This window comes from Aquarana catesbeiana, linkage group LG04, assembly GCF_042186555.1.
Source record: "Aquarana catesbeiana isolate 2022-GZ linkage group LG04, ASM4218655v1, whole genome shotgun sequence".
NCBI lineage: Eukaryota > Metazoa > Chordata > Amphibia > Anura > Ranidae > Aquarana > Aquarana catesbeiana.
In genome coordinates, this window is record NC_133327.1 from 242,344,556 (window position 1) to 242,362,316 (window position 17,761).

The 17,761-nt window shown below is 41.2% G+C and overlaps 1 protein-coding gene across 2 annotated transcripts in view; it reads left to right on the top strand.

Annotated features, from left to right (window-relative positions):
- The window catches only part of SENP5 (SUMO specific peptidase 5), a 54,023-nt gene continuing 36,262 nt past the window's right edge, over positions 1–17,761 (top strand). Inside the window, exons 1-3 of one of the 2 annotated variants that reach the window (XM_073626318.1) lie at positions 1–451; positions 1,157–1,253; positions 7,712–9,195. In XM_073626318.1, the coding sequence (XP_073482419.1) occupies positions 7,737–9,195 (1,459 nt within the window). In that variant the 5' untranslated portion in view covers positions 1–451; positions 1,157–1,253; positions 7,712–7,736. The remainder of the gene's footprint in view (positions 452–1,156; positions 1,254–7,711; positions 9,196–17,761) is intronic. The other variant, XM_073626317.1, reaches the window with a different exon arrangement.

A 17,761-nucleotide genomic window follows, 5' to 3' on the forward strand; every position in this document is an offset into this window, starting at 1 on the left:
GCCCTTCTGCCGATAGAGGTCACGTGCCGTGTTCCTGGCTGTGCAGCGCACGGGCTTGTTTGTCCCTTGTGGTGAGCCGTACAGGAGGCGTCGTTGTGTGTTTTGGGCCGGGAGGCAGGCCAGTGTTGTGTATACTGGGGAAGCCGTGTAGAGCGGCTCTCGCGTCGTGGCCAGCAGCGCTCGTTCAATGTCTTCTCCCCTGTCAGGAGCTTATGTGTAGCGCGGGACAGCCATTCCCGGAATGTCCGCTCTCCCAGAGCATGTATGAGCCGTACTCTTCCGCTGTGCTCCGGCCTCCAGCCAGCCTCGGCTACTAAGCTGTGCTGCTGGTGTATGGGCCTGCTCCCTGTGCGCCTCAGCCGCTCCATGGCCTTGTAGCCGTGTCCCTGGTGTGTATCCGGTGCCTGCTCTTACTATGACAGGGGGACACCACTTAGCTTGCTCTTTCCAGGTAATTTCCACAACACGCACACACCTTCTAACTGTGTCACCTTATGATTGCAGACAGTCTTACCATATCATACAATCCAATGGGTGGGTTGAGGGCAAGCAAGGGGCCTAACCTGCCTGTTACACAGCCACGACCTGCTAGAGAACTCTTTGTCATTTAGTTGTGACTAGCAGGCCTTCCAGGGTTTTATTGCTGTCTTCTGTGCCTCCATTAAAGTGGAGATCCAGGCTAGGTTCACACATATGGGTTCGGTCCACTGGTTCTGGTGCAAATTGTTACCTGAAATCGCACCTGGACCCAAAAACCACAGGACGCTATTTGAAACCGCACATGTGTGCACCGGCTGCATTGATAGCCATTGAAATTGTGGTTAACTCATCCAGTCCGCATATATATGTGACCCAAGCCTTACTCTTCTTCTGTCCAAGAGACAAAGAAAATCCCACATTTTGGGTTGTCACCAGAACAGGAATAGAGGGGAAATCTTCCCGTTCTGGTGACAAGGGATTTCCCCCTCACTTCCGGTTTTGGCTAGGGAACAGAAAGTGAAGGAAAATTCCTCCCTATGACCAGGCTCATAACCCTTCCTTAAGATCCCTTCACATCCAGTCATGTCTTTGTTATTTAAAAAAATGGATGCAGTTTACATAAGTTTGTACATCTCTGTTCAGTTTGCATCTGATTTTTTTTTTTTTTTTTTTTCAGAAACCAGTCATGGGACAAACGTATTAACAAAAAAATGTGGAACTTTAGTCAGATAATTAAATCTTGCTAGATTACTTCAGGCTGCCCCCTTTTGCAGGTACAGCTATGTAAAACAAAAAATGTCTATACTGTTTAAAATCTAGTAGACCCCTTTCACACTGGATCGTTTTGCAGGTGCTATTGCGCTAAAAATAGCACCTGCGAACCAACCTGAAACAGTCACTGCTGTGTCTCTTGAAATTAGTGGGGCACCGCGGCTATACCTCCGGCTGCGGTGGTTTTTAACCATTTCTCGGCTGCTAGTGGTGGGTAAAAACGCCCCACTAGCGGCTGAATACCGCCGCTAAAACGACGGTAAAGCGCTGCTAAAAATAGCGGAGCTTTACTGCCGACGCACGTCCCGCGCCAGTGTGAAAGGGGCCTAATACACTGTTTCACCCTGCTCTGCACATGCTCAGTTTCTTTCCATTTTAAAGTGATTGTAAAGTCTTGTTTAAAAAAAACAAACTTTATACTCCCCTCTGTGCAGTTGGTTTTGCACAGCGCAGTCTGGATCCTCTTCTCAGGTCCCGCTTTGCTGCTCCTGGCCCCTCCCTCCTGTCCAGTTCCCCCACAGTCAGCAGCTTGCTATGGGGACACCAGAGTCACAGCTCCCTGTGTCCATTGAGACAAAGAGCCCCACCCCCTTCTCTCCCCTGATTGGCTAACTGACGTTGACAGCTGCGGGAGCCAATGGCGCCACTGCTGTGTCTTAGCCAATCAGGAGGAGACACTTGTGGATGTTGCTGGAGAGAGATGGGGCTCAGGTAAGTAATTAGGGGGTTGTTACACACAGGTTTTTTTTCTTAACCACTTGGGGACCGCCACATGTACATATACGGAGAATGGCACGGCTGGGCAAATGGGCGTACATGTACGTCCCTTTTAAATTTGCCGCCTTGTGGTCACGTGCGTAGGATCGTGGACTCGATCGCCGCGGGGATACCCGCGATCGTCTCACGGAGCTGAAGAACAGGGAGATGCTAATGTAAACAAGCATCTCCCCGTTCTGCCTAGTGACACTGTCACTGATCATAGCTCCCTGTGATCGGGAGCTATGATCAGTGAAGTGTCATTCATAGCCATGCCCCCTAACAGTTAGAATTACTCCCCAGGACTTACTTAACCCCTTCCTAGCCCCCTAGTGGTTAACCCTTTTAATGCCAGTGTCATTTTTACAGTAATCAGTGCAATTTTATAGCACTGATCGCTGTAAAAATGACAGTGGTCCCAAAAATGTCTCAAAATTGTCCGATGTGTCTGCCATGATGTCGCAGTCATGATAAAAATCGCAGATTGTCGCCATTACTAGTAAAAAAAAAAAAAAAAAAAATAATAAAAATGCCATTAAAACTAACCCCTATTTTGTAGATGCTATAACTTTTACCAAGAATATGTAGAAGAATACGAATCAGCCTAAACTGAGGAAAAAAATAGTTTATTTTTATATATATTTTTGGAGGATATTTATTATAGCAAAAAGTAAAAAATAATGCGTTTTTTTTTTTTTTCAAAATTGTCGCTCTATTTTTGTTTATAGTGCAAAAAGTAAAAACCGTAGAGGTGATCAAATACCACCAAAAGAAAGCTCTATTTGTGGGAAAAAAAGGACGTCAATTTTGTTTAGGCGCAATGTCGTACGACTGTGCAATTGTCAGTTAAAGCGACGCAGTGCCGAATCGCAAAATGTGCTCTGGTCTTTGGCCAGAAAAAAGGTCTGGGGCTGAAGTGGTTAATGCATAGAATGCATTAAGATAAAAATAAACCTTCTGCCTTTACAACTCCTTTAAGCCAAGTACACACACAATAAGATTATCGGAAAAAAATGATTGTCCATTTTAATTTTTTTTATTTGCATGCTAGTCTCCATATCGAAAACCAATAGGTTACCAAAGTATGAAAGTTCTCATACGACAGAATAAAAATTTGGAAGTGATGTAATCTATTTGTATTGTATATTTGGACAAAAACTGTACTGATTAAATGAAAATCGTATGAAAGAAAATTTAGTGTGTGTGTCCCTTCGGGAAATTTTGGACGAAAGCTGTGTACTAATGATCATTGTATCGTACGATCGCTTCAAAAGCGTAAATTTTTTGTGCGATATTCTGATCGTGTGTATGGGGCTTTAGGCGCTGCTGAGTTTATATGGCAGCCTTTAGCAAGATGAAGCAGGAGCAATGCTGTAGGCAATTTACAGCACACACACTAATTTTGATAGCATAATTATTAATGTGAAATGTATGTTCCTTGCTAAAGAACATTATCACATTCTTATGGGTAAAGTGCTTCTTTAAAAACAGGGAAACTATATAATCTAAATATATAAACTTGCGATGATGGTGTGAAAAAAATATTTAAATAATGGGTGGTAAAAAAATGGGTGGTAAAAAAAGATTGAATGAAGATGCTATACACAAAGTGCTAGACACTTGAAAATAGTGCTAAAATATATAAATACAGCGCTCACAAACAAACAAAAACTATAAAGGTGCTTCACAAATGGTGTGTAAAAATGCAGGGAATGCTTCACATCTGGTGTGTGGAAAGTGCAAAGAAAATGTTGCACCCTTGTTTCAGACCTGAACTGACAGGTATGTAAAGATGACCATCCATTTACATCCGCCTTACCATAGGCATACATTGCGGTTCAGTCTGGATCCCTCTGAAAAACTGACAGACAGATCTAGTCTGAACGCCTGCGTGGAAGGGCCTTTACTCTATTACAGCGGCTCCAGTTTTGATTTTCAATGTATATAGAAAGTAACACAAGTGATTTTAGGATCAACCAGATTTTCACAGCAACCACTTTCCCAATAGGTAAAGGAAGCAGCTATTTTTGTATACGGGTGCCAGGTCAGCACAAGCATAGTTACCTACGATTCAGAAATGTGTTGACAGTCCATGAAACATATGATTAAAGTGTGCCTAAGGCTTGGTTCACACCTCTGCAGGTTTCATATCTATTCCCGCACCTGCCAAAATTTTGAGAACAAGGATAGGGGTATTGTTTTGAGCATGAGAAATAAAAGGAACAATGCCATGCACTTACAGCACCAGCAGTGAACAATGCCACACAGTATCCATGATTAAGGCCTTCATGCACACGAGACGCTGGTGCAAACTCTGCTGAACACAGGTTTTTAAAAGCTGAAACCGGCATTTAGAAACGCCCGTTTTGCCGAGTTTGCATGCCGCGTATAGCCGTGTTTGCGCCTAGAAGCGTCTGCAGAGCAGAGAGTGACAGGAGAGTCAGGTCACAAAATGTCAAGCACTTCTGCAGCAGAGAATGACATTTTGGGGCCCCATATCTTGGGGCCACTTTGTGATAGGAACCCCAAATGTGGATATGGTATAGTGTTAGTCCAACTGTGTTAGCACATCAAATTTGGGGTTCCTAGCACTAAGTGGCCCCGAGATATGGGGCCCCAAATTCGGGTCGCAAAATGCACTTTTCTGCGGCAGAGAATGACATTTTGTGACCCGACTTTGGGGCCCCATATCTTGGGGCCACTTGGTGCTAGGAACCCCATGTTTGGATATGTTGTAGTGTATACCAAATTATTTGGGGTTCCTAGCACCACGTGGCCCCGAGATATGGGGCCCCAAAGTCGGATTGTAAAAAAACACTTATAAACACAAACGCGGCAAAACGCGGTACCGGCGTTTAGCCACGTTTGGCATCTGAAACGTGGAAAACTTTTGCGTCTGAACCCATTTTTTTGCTTCTGGAAAAACAGGGGCAGTTGAAAAAAGTGTCCAACTGCCTCTGAACATGCGTTTAACAGCGTCCCGTGTGCATGAGGCCTAAAAGGCTCAGATGAAAGTTTTAAATATCAGTATTACAAGCAAATGTAAAGTAAGTTCATTCACATAATACCATAAAGTCTGTAATCATTGTGTTTACTGGCATTAAAGCGGTGTTAAACCCACAAAAAAATGATAAATTGCAGCTTACCAAACCTTCAGTGTGGTGGCTGCATTGATTTTCTTTTTCACCCGGTGATCCTGCAAGTCTGTTATTTTCAGCTATTTAACAGACCAGGCAAAAGTGGCATAGTAGGGTTGAGACAAACAATTTAATACTGACGATGGTCAACTTTTATTCATTTTTAAAAAAAAATTTTTTTATTTTTCAAAAAAACAAAACAAATACTGCTGTAACTGCTTAAAACGTGTTAGATGGAGTTCTGCTTTGTTAGTCAAGTCCATCTAATGAATAGTACACGAGATTAAAAAATTGGATGAAAAATGCTTCTTTCAGAGCATTTGTCTGATAATCTGATCGTTAGTACAAAGCTTTTTGGAGAGCCGATCACAACAATTCATGCAAAATTATCCAACGGGACAAGCACAAATTTTTTTCTCATACGATAACAGAAGGTATGATTTTCATTTCATCAGTACAGTATACTTCCATACAAAATCAACCGTGGAAATGTAAGAATAAGTTACATCATTGCAGGAAGTTGTAACCTTATGAGAATTTTCGTACAGCTAGTAACCTATTTGTTTTCGATATAAGACTAGCATGCAAAAAAAGACATGATGTCCAAAGGGGTTTCTGTTGCTCTTCCATCCAGTTTGGAGATGCCCCAAGACAGGAAATGTTTTACTGACAGGATCACCAAGTTTAAATAAAATGTAGACACCATATTTAAGCATGGGTAACCTGCAATATAATCGTTTTTTTGGGGGGGTAGGGCGTTCATTACCACTTTTAAAAAAGAAATACTATTTTAACAAAAATAGAACTAAACTAGTAGAGATAAAGCATGGAGGGGGATAGAGGAGAGAAGGATAAAAGATAGAGAACGGTAGAAGTCTTTCAATTGGGACTCTTATCGCTAATGCCGCATACACACGGTCGGACTTTTCGTCTACAAAAGTTCGACGGACTAAAGCTGGCTGACAATCCGATCGTGTGTGGGCTTACCCGGACTTTCAGCTGACTTTTCCAGCCGCAAATCTGACGGACTTTAGATTTGAAACATGCTTCAAATCTTTACGTCGTAACTACGCCGGACCCAGAAATCCGCTCGTCTGTGTGCTAGTCCGACGGGCAAAAACCCACGCTAGGCCAGCTATTGGCTACTGGCTACCAACTATTTTAGTCCAGTGTACGTCATCCCCTATGAATCCGTCTGACTTTTGTGTGATCGTATGTAGGCAAGTCCGTTCATAAGAAAGTCTGCCGCAAGTCCGCCAAAAGTCCGTCGAAAGTCTGTCGGACAGGCTGTCGGACTTTTGTAGCCGAAAAGTCCGACCGTGTGTACGCGGCATAAGTCTAACCAGAAAAGGTTTCCCTAACTTTACACCAGCTTCTTTTTAACTCCTGATAGGATTTGGCCTGAGATCTCCACAATGGCGTAAACAAAAGTGTTTTAGCATTTTCCTACTCTACTCAAAACGAAAAAAAAAAAGTCTTGGCTATAATTTTACTTAAGGCAGGCAATAAAGTCCATTATAAAAGTTTTATATTTTAGTGGCCTTCATATTGCTGAATAGTTCTCATTATGTTGTGCGCAAAACTGTAATCTGTACAAGTTAGACAGTGAATTTTTAACAGCAGTGGACAATTTTTGTGAGAGGGGTTTTTACAAGTTAGTGGATGACACTAATCTGTAATGCATGCTGGGCTAGTTTATGGAATGTATACATCATCATTTTTTTTTTTTTTTTTCCAATAGATTTTTATTAAGTTTTTCAAGTGAGAAGTACAAACAAAAGTAGGCAAGTGGTAAGCAAACATAGCTTACTTCATGAAAGTTTCCACATGGACTATAAAGACAAAATATATTCAGGCACGTTCAAAGATGGAATAACTCTGACATGCCATCAGGTGGAGTCCTTATAACCAAATATTCTCTAAACAAGAACATATAAAAAGCTTTGAATGAAGTCAGAATGTGTGTGTATGTATGTGTATATATATATATATATATATATATATATATATATATATATATATATATATATACGCTCATATAAACCCAAAAACAAAAATTGATAGTATTGCAACTTCTGGTCCTCACATGTGTTGCCTGCATATATTTTCATATTTTTTCCTTTAATTTTAATCTGGTAATCCTTCTGTTAACACACTTCCTGTACTAGGGTGACAACTGTACTGAGCATTGTCAACCTAGGACAGGGAGTGTGTTAGGACTATGATACTGTTAGGACTTCATAGTACCGCCCTCTATTCTTCATAAGAGGGGGAGATGTTTAGTAGTCCTCAGATAGTTGGGAACAATGCTAACTGAGAACAGTCCAGGGGCATAGAGTTTCTGGCTGAACAGCTATTTGAATTTGCACTTGTTGAACAGATATAATATGCTTTTAATGATTTATTTGCCAGACCAAAAGGAGAAGCAAATGAGACATTTGTTAGTTTACAAATACTTTAAAGGTAAAACATCAGTACAGATATTTTTAGTCCACGTAACTGAATGTTGGAGTGATTGTGATGGTGATTTTTATCTAATAAGGTCTTTTTCTTTTTTTTATATATAGGATATCCTCAGGTTCAAAATGGAAAATGACAGCAAATAAAAAGAGTCTTTGCAGAAAGGGTAATTTTTCAGACTGGTCTACATCATGGTCTTTATGGGGAAGCTTTAGTGGTTTTATCTTTAAAAGAAACAATGCTTCTTTACCCAAAAAGTCAACTAGTAAAACTGCTAGGACATTGAAAAAAGTCAGCAAATGTCAGCATATTGGAAGCAGCCTTGTTAAACAAGTGAAGAAAAGAAAGATTGCACATCAAACCTCTACATCAAAGTGTGTGAAAAATAGCAGTAATAGTGGAAAGGTAGAGCCAGATATAAAAAAGAAGGTTGCAGAGCACATTTCTTCTGCAAAAGGCTTGAAAAAGATCTCCAACAACTCAAAACTTGAATGCAGTAGGAATAAGTGTTCATCAAACACTGAAGCTCAGACTGGCCCATTAGTGAAAACCAAAAAGCAAAAAAATGGTTTAATTAATACACCTGTTTCTGGCAACGCTGCTTTTTCTACAACAAAAAAGGACAATAAAAGGTTTCAGCCAAAGGTGGAATGTCCCAACGCCCTTGTGTCTAAGGAGCACCACAAAAGACAAGTGTTAAAGAAAAAATCATTTGGAATTTTATGGTTGCGGAAATGCTGTAATTTGCTTATGATGCCTAAAAAATCATCTCCGTTTACAGGCCGTAACAGATTACACTCTCATAAGCTTGGTGCAAGAAAAAGCCTTAAAATATTAGGTTTGTGGCTGTGGTTTTGCAAACGTTTTTGGAAGTGCCGTAAAAATCTAAACAGTAACTTTGAGAAATTAATTTCACTTTTGAAGCTTAAGATTCGACGACCTATTAAGGTGGTAAGTAGGGCATACGATATGAACAATAACACATCAGGAATTTTATGCGAAATACAACCACGCACAACCAACACTTGCCTACGAGATGAGACTGTTAAGCTACAGAGAGTGGACAGTGAGACTCAATTTTCAAATGTGGCAGCAAACAGATCGATATCAAAAGACAACCAGCAGCCGGCCCTCTGCATAGGTGCTCAGTATGGTTCCGAGGACACTTTGCAAAAGAAATTGATTGACGTTCCTGGTATTAATAGTTATCCTGATGATATGTGTTTGCTCTTAACAGAAAAAGAGGTATCTATATCTTCCCAGGAGGAAGGAGATGCACAGGGAGATCAGGATGAAGAGACAATGCTCCTGGCTCCTGATAAAATTAAGCCATGTACAAGTGAAACGGTTGACTTTCAGGACAATACAGAAGGAATAGAAAATGGAGATGATCCCTGTCCCATGGAAGTGGATGAGAACAGCAGTTCGGATGTATTTAATACAAAGCTACTAGACCACCCTTACTGTAAAAGTCCTTTGCAAGAGACTTTACTTGAAGAGCGATTAGACATTGCAGAAAAACAGGGCTTAAAGAATGGCCATAAAATAATCAGTAATGTCACTGATGATCAACTGGTGTCCTCGATTTGTGGTATATACAATCTTAAAATTAACTCCTCCATCTCCAGCATGCACATCTTACGGTTTCTGAGGTGTCGGTTAATAGTACTGTTCTGGCATCAAGAAAATTGTATACTTTTAGGTGGTATAACCCAGAGCTGGACAGTTTTACTCCCTACTTTGGAACTGTTCAGCTCTGGTTTTGCTAATTTTGTGATGTCAGTTAGCATAGGATACTTCTGTTTATGATTTTCAAACTCTGCATTTTACGTAGAACTAGTATATTTACCTGTCTGATATCAATATGAGGAATTGTAGTCTGAGCCAGCCAGGCACTATTGCTTTGCACAGTGCTGTCTGTAAACATGCTTACATGAAGATACACATAGTCCTAAGGCTCAATCAGGTGGAATTGTTTAGAGACTTGAACAGTAGTGAACTCTGCTTTTTCAGTTGTAGCTACAGGTAAGCCTATAAGGATTACCTGTAGATAAAGTTCTAAACGTGCACTGTTTAGGAGATATTTACATGTGTATCAGCTGGTGACATCACTGGTGCATAAACACTGTGCTCTCAATGGAAAGCATGCTGTCCATTGAGAGACCTACGCTCAGACAAAGACTCCTCCATGCATACGAGGATGTGACTTTTTTGTGGCTCAGCTATTCAAATGGCAAGAGTCCGAACCTGGAAAGAAGACCGGGTGAAGATGGATTCCCAGTTCTTGGGGGCAAGTTTGTCATAATGTGCTAGTATGCGATACATACTAGCACATTATGACATGAGCCTGTGCAAGGACCATTTTGTTTGGGGTTTTTTTTAACGCGGTTTACTACTGCTTTTTAAAAAAATGCTGTAGGTGTAATGAATAGACACCTGTACATATGCTGTTGTTGGCCAGTTATGCATCCTATCATTCTGCCTGATTGTCAGTGGGGCCTGGGATGTTACCATAGCAGCAGTAGTTTTGAGGCTGCTGCAGGTATGTGCAGGCATCTAGAGCTTTACATAGACTTCTGTTCGGTTGTTTTACCAATTGGGAGAACGCTAGACACAACCTAGTCAGACAGCACAACCAGGCTGCTGCCCTTTGTTTTTTTTTGTTTTTTTTTTGTTTTGTTTTTTTTTTTCTTCGACTGCAGTTTACCTCCTGAGTATAATTTCTGTCCCTCAGAAAAACCTACAATAAAGGCTGGGTTCACACTGCAGCACAGAGTGACTCACTGCAGGAGTCCGGTGCGTCTCCGATCACAGATTCAGGTCCAATTTCAGTCTGAATTTTTGGCTGAATTCTGACCTGAAACGGCCCAAAAGACGCGCAGAACTCCTGTACAATTCGCACCAGAGCCACTCCAGAGATGTGTGAACCGGCTCCATAGAGAGTCGGTCACAATCTCCTGACATTAAAATTGGATATTTTGCCTCCTCCCTGTTTGTGCTATACTCTATAGAGGAGTACAGGGGCTAATAGAGTCGTATTTATATAACAATTAAAAATACATTTATTTTTAATGGACACAACTAGAGCTAAGCTGTATATGCTTTTCCAGTTTTTAATACGACTATGCCGAATACATATCATTACTCCAAGTTAACAGGTTTTACATAGCATTAGGAGCCTGAGTAACACTCAAGATTAGCGCTGACTTTAAGCAATACAGATAGATCACCTCCCTGAACCTGGGCTGTGATTAGTGATTAATCAGCAGCAGACTTATGAGTTTATCCCTCTCCTAATGCTTCCTATCAGCATGTTTGCATGCACCATACCTTATTAGGTTTCCTATTTTGCCTCTCCTCCCTGTTTGTGCTCTACTCTAAAGAGGAGTACAGGGGCTAATAGTCGTATTTATATAACAATTAAAAATACATTTATTTTTAATGGACACAAATAGAGCTAAGCTGTATATACTTTTCCATGGTATTTTTGGTCACATACCATTCTTTTAGATATAAAATTGATAGAAGGGATAAATCCTAGAACTTTTGCTTACCTGGATCTGCTGCCATTCACAGGGAGTGTTTTGTCCATTAATGCTAAAGCAATTGTCAGCGATCATACTGCTGGTAGCATGATGGGTCTGTAAATCCATTCTATTTCCAAAGGAAATTGGGAAAATTCATATTTGGCAGTTAGTAGAAATTGGAAAATCTAATCAGTGTAGGCAGTGACCCATTTGAATTGTAGCAGTTGGCTAAAAATTAGGCATTGATCACACAATGTGAGGTTGCACACCTTTTATATGTAGACCTAGGATACTGTACTCATATATACATGTGAATTATCCTCTTACTCCCGGGGGGGGGGAATATGTACACTTTCTTGGTATTTTGTCCAAGGATATAGGTATTACTTGTTTGTCAGCAGTAAACACAAGGAATCTGGTAACATTTTTCAGCTGACAAGGTGACAGTCACAGGGATCAGATATTTCAAGATCCAGAGTATCTGCATTGCTTGTCTTTAAGGCCCCTTTCACACTGGGGCAGTTTGCAGGCGCTATTGCGCTAAAAATAGCGCATGCAAAACGACCTGAAACTGCGGATGCTGTCCCGAGGGCTTTCACGCTGGAGCGGTGGGCTGGCAGGAGAGAAAAAAAACTCCTGCAAACAGCATCTTTGGAGCGGTGTATTCAAATCAATGGGGCAGCGCGACTATACCGCCGGCATAGCGCCGCAGTAGTGGCACTTTGCGGGTGGTTTTAACCCTTTTTCGGCTGCTAGCGCCGTTTTACCGCCGACGCCCACACCGCCCCAGTGTGAAAGGGGCCTTGGTGTAGTATAGTGGTTTTTCACTAATGTGGTTGTTTTTGGTTCATAGGGTTATTGGACTTTCTCTGGATCAGCTGTGGTTAAAGGATTGGTTGAACAAGATAGACTTGTCTTTTTTTTTTTTTTTCAATCTGACGAACTATGTAACTATGGGGAGTTTGGGGGCCAGAGACGTCAACATATCAATGTTCAACACAGATTGGTTTTACTGCATGTAGTATACATGTATGAAATCCTCAAATATGTTATCACTTCTGTAAAAGATCACTGATTGACCTACTGACTATTAATGTTAACATAATCCCCAAATCTAGGCTTCTAGGCCATCTAGACTAACCTGTGATCCTAGACAAAAGAATGAACCTTGCGCCTAACCCTGAACCTCAATTAAAATTTATGGTATAATCACCATAATACCATCATGCTAAAAAAGTCAGTTAACTGTTTTACACATATTCAGGAAATGCAAAAATCTCAGCGACAAAACACATGCCAGAATCAAATTATCCACTCTTGTACAAATGTAAATGGTATTGGTAAATCTGAAAATCCAGTTTTATGACTAGGGGCCCACTCCACCCACAGCCCCTGTTTGACGGAAGAAGAAACTGTGTTTTCACTGGCACCCTTATCTGTTCCTAATTAAAGTGTATCTAAAGCCAAAAGCTTTTTTTTTATTATTTATTTAAATTTTGGATAGAGTGGTGAGGGCTTAGGACCTCAGTCGGGTTTTTATTGCTGTCGATAACCCAGTTAGGGCAATTTATTTTACACTCTGTCCTGGAAATGATTGTCACCAGGAATGATGTAACGAATGATAAATGAAAGCCGTATTAAACCCAAAATCTAAAATGTAATAATGTGGTGGCTGCATTAATTAACTTAAGCTTTTTGCCTCTGTTTTTACCTGGTGAATCTAGCCAGTAACAAACCACCTTTCTTAGGCTGTGTATATATATATATATATATATATATATATATATATATATATATATATATATATATATATGATTTATATATAATGTTAGTGCAGGACAACACATGTGACAAATCACACTGCATCTGCACAAAAAAAGTTTTTTTTTCACACTGGAATTGGATCGCATGGGTGTTCACACCTATGTGATACGATTCTGTCAATCGCACTGCATTTTGTGAACTGTTTTTGGGCATCGCTAACATTGACACCCTCTACGGTTTCAATGTGGTGCAGGAGATGCACAGGATTTGCTGCGTTTCTCGCACTGCATATATGCGAGCCACACCTTAGTGTCCTCATTCTGGATGAATGAGCACAGTAGCACCTTTGAACAGCAGCATTGTCAGTCTGGGGGTGGGGGGAGGGTGAGATGCACTAGCAGAGATACACTGACAAGTTAAAGCCAAACTCCAGCTCACACTGCAGTTTTTTTTTTTGTTTTTGGGCTAAAGGTTTTACCTAAATAAAAGGTGATCATTGTAAGAAAACCAATCAGTGGTAAATGGTTTGTCTCAACACTCTAAACTGCTGCATTTGGAGGACAATGTTTTCTTTTGAAAAACAAACTTACTGGCTGGATTACCAGGTGAAAATAAAGGAAAGTGCCTGAAATAGAAAACGAATTCAGCCATCGCATCCAAATTGGTAAAGTGCAAGCGCAGAACCTTCAAGGGAAATCTGTCCAATAGGACACAGATGGGGGGGGGGGGGGGGGGGGGATTTTACAGGGATTTTAACGCCTCCCTACACACTCCACAATGAAAAAAAAAGGTTTTGGCTCTAGATATATAGTACCTTAACAGTACAAGTATAATTTGTAATCGTCAGCACCATTACTGTTTGCATATTCGCATGATTGGGTTACATTCACTACCATTCGCTGCATATTTTGTTTGTTTTTTTTTTTTTTTGTAGAAAATCTTCATCTCCAGTAACATTTAAGTTTTTAATGGTGAATTTAAAGTGGAATTAAATGCACTTTAATACCGTGGGTCCTATAGGCTCTTGTCGTAATGTGTATGCTCATGGGGAGTTGCTTCATTCCAGTGCCAACTGGTTTGTACACTGAGCTGCGCATGCATGGCTAAGTGTACCATTACAGGAATTGCTGGCAGGCAGAAAAGAATCATTAATGAAGAGCAGTGTTAATTTCGTCAACGAAAACATTTTTGTCATAATTTTCATCAGAGGCTTTTTTACAGTGACGAAAACTAAACTAGCACATTTTTGTCAACTGACGAAAATAGAATCCGTTTTCGTTAAGGAACGAAAACGGGACGTTAATGGCAAGGAGGGACATTTACCCTCATGAATTTACTGTAATTATCGGCATATAACAGTGTATACGCCGATATTTGTTTTTTACCAATAGGGGCGGGGATTGGGCGGTCCGTCCCCGGGTGCCACACATTGGGGGGGGGGGTCAAGCCAGTCGCCACCCCTCTCCTGGCCCTTGGACAGCACTGCCATCAAAGTCTATCATTAGGAAAAAATCATTGCCAGCCCCTTCTCTTATACTGCGCCTCCTCCTATGTCACTCATTGTAAGCTGAAACTTCTAACCTCAATAGCTTTGTTCTTGTTGTCCGCTCTCCTCCTCCGAGTGTTACTTTAGATTGGAGGAGGAGAGCGGTCACGTGACCATCCATGAATCTTCACAGAGCAGTCATGTGGCCGGGTCCATGCAAGAACGAAGCTATGAGGTAAATTTAAAAGACTTTGATTTACAATGAGAGTGACACAGGAGGAGCTGTGTATGAGAAAGGGCTGGCAGTGATTTATTCTTAACTTTAGAGTACGCTGGCAGTGCTGTCCCAGCAGACTGGGGGTCTCCTGGGAATGCAGGGGGGACTTTGTATTGTGGGGGGTTTATATTGTGCAGAGGGTGGGGGCTGTGCTGTGCTGTGTATTGTCTGGGTTTTGTATTGTGCAGAGGGTGGGGGGCTGTGCTGTGTATTGTGGGGGTTTTGTATTGTGCAGAGTTTTGGGGGGCTTTGTATTGTGCAGAGGGTGGGGCCTGTGTTTTGTGTACTGTGGGGGTCTGTGTATTGTGCAGAGGGTGGGGGGGCTGTGTACTTTGGGGGGCTGTGTACTGTGCACATTCAATTTTAGTTGACTAAAATGTTTATATTAGACTAAAATGTACTGGAGATTTTAGTCGAATAAAATACGATGACTAAAATGGGACTAAAACTAAAATGCCATTTTAGTCCTGAGACTAAAACTAAATCGAAATTTGCTGCCAAAATTAACACTGATGAAGAGATATACAGAGTCTCTTGAGTAAAAAAAAAAAGCCTGCCTGCTAGGAATTTTGAACAGCTGGCTGGCCTGATCCTCTGCTGATTTTATCTGCGATTCACCATTCCTTCAGCAAAGGTTTTGCTCGTTCCCATGGATTTATATACCGTATTTATCGGCGTATAACACGCACCCCAATTTAGGAGGGAATTTTAAGGAAAAAAAAACTTTTAGGAGGGAAGTTGAAGGAAAAAAAACTTACATTTAAATGCCCATCATTGCAGCCTTGCTCCAGTGCAGCCTTGCTCCAGTGCAGCCTTGCTCCAGTGCAGCCTTGTCAGTGCAGCCTTGTCAGTGCAGCCTTCCCCAGTGCAGCCTGGTCAGTGCAGCGTACCCCAGTGCAGCCTCGCATCCCGTGATCCCGGACCCCTGCCATCCTGTCTTTCAAAATCGCCGACCGCGATTTGAAAATGGCAACGCCGGCGCCGAAATACACAGAGCCGGTCCTCGGCTCTTCTCGGCGGCTCTCGTTTACTTTTGGCTCCACTCGTAGTCCCGAGCGGAGCTATCCGAACCTAGCTGAGTACACTCGGCTAGGTTCGGGCGGCGCTCGAGTGAAGACGAAAGTGGCCGAGAAGAGCCGAGGACCGGCACTGTGTATTTCGGCGCCGGCGGCGCCATTTTCAAATCGCGGTCGGCGATTTTGAAAATCTGGCAGCTCCGGATCGCAGGGGATCCGGCATATAACACGCACCCGCGATTTTCCCCTGATTTTAAGGGGAAAAAAGTGCGTGTTATACGCCGATAAATACGGTATTTTCCATACTTTGAACATACTGCAAATGAAGATTTTTGACACTAAAATGTGGATTTTCATTCTGCTTCCACCTCTAGGGAAATTTTATAATGTACCAAATGTGTGGGGCAAAGTGGCAGGTCAATGTACCTAGTGATTTTGGCTAATTAATATGCTCAGCAGTATAAAAAGATCTCTTTGGTTGTTTGATATTTGATGAACTAGGCCAGGAATAAACAGTTTTTATAATCAGATGATTCTTGTGTTTTTAAAGAAATTTGTCAGTATAAAATATGGGAGATACCATTGCTAATCCAGGTCCACAGTTGTCATCTTTATCCCTTGCCTTGCCTGTACTTGGTGTGTAAAAAGAAAACAAAACTGTGAAGTTAGTCAGCAATGGCTGTTCCTATATTTCTGTCCTGACAGGTTTTTTTTTAACCCATTCAGTGCTATTGGTCCTGGCTGCATTCTGACCTTTTGTTGTACCTGTAAGCAGGCTAATGTCATGGTTTGTGGCCCCTTTAGGCCTCATGCACACTTGAGCTCAAAGCCACCTATTTTACAGGCGTTTGACACTGCTTTTCTGCTTCTAAACGCCTCTCCATGTTAACCTGTGTTCAAGCACACACAGGCATTTACAGGAGTTTAGAGGCAGAAAAGAAAAATCAGATGCGCATTCAAGAGGAACATTTTGGCAGAAGAAAAATTCCAAAACGTGCCTTAAGCGTTTTATTTCAGTGGCCAATAATTTGGCCAATTAAACGCCTAAGCGTTTGACTAGTCAAAAATGTGACTTAGGCTTGCTTTTTTCCTGCTAGGAGAAAAGCATTTTAAAAAAGCCTCTGTGCATGAAGCCTAATTGCTTGCATGTTGTGATGGATTTGTGATCAGTATTTAGGCACAAGTGGAAAGCAAGTCTCATCCTGTATATCAATAGTAGTAATATGATTGTCATTTTTTTTGGACAGATAACCTAGGTTTAGTAGATAATCTTCATCCCACAGTGATGCAGTATGTATGTGTGTGTTAGTGCTTAACCACTTCAACCCCGGAAGGTTTTACCCCCTTAATGACCAGGCCATTTTTTGCGATAGGACACTGGTACTTTTGACAATTGTGCAGTCGTGCAACGCTGTACCCAAACAAAGTTGATGTGTTATTTTGTTTTGTTTTTTCCCACAAATAGAGATTTCTTTTGGTGGTATTTGATCACCCCTGCGGTTTTTATTTTTTGCGCTATAAACAAAAAGACCAACAATTTTGAAAAGTATTTCTGCTATAAAACATGCTCACTAAAAAAATAATTAAATCTTATTTCTTCATCAATTTAGGCCTATATCTGTTCTGCTACATATTTTTGGTAAAAAAAAAAATCTCACTTAGCGTATATTGGTTTGTGCAAAAGTTTTATAGCATCTGCAAACTATAGGATAGATTTATGGACTTTTTATTTATTTATTACTAGTAATTGCGACTATCAAATTTTTATAGGGATTGCGGCGGACAAATTGAACACTAAGTGACACTTTTTGGGGACCAGTGAGACCACTACAGTGATCAGTGCTAAAAATAGTGCACTGACACTGTATAAATGACTCTGGCATGGAAGGGATTAACACCAGGGGCGATCAAATGTGTTCTCTAAGTGTGCTTACTGTGTGGGGGATGGACTCACTGCAGGAACAAAGAGATCTGTGTTGCTGATTAGCAAGCAACGCAGATCTCTTTGTTCCTGTCTGACAGAATGACGGTCTGCTTTGTTTACATCAGCAGACCGCTATTCTGTCATTCCGCGGAATGATCTTGAG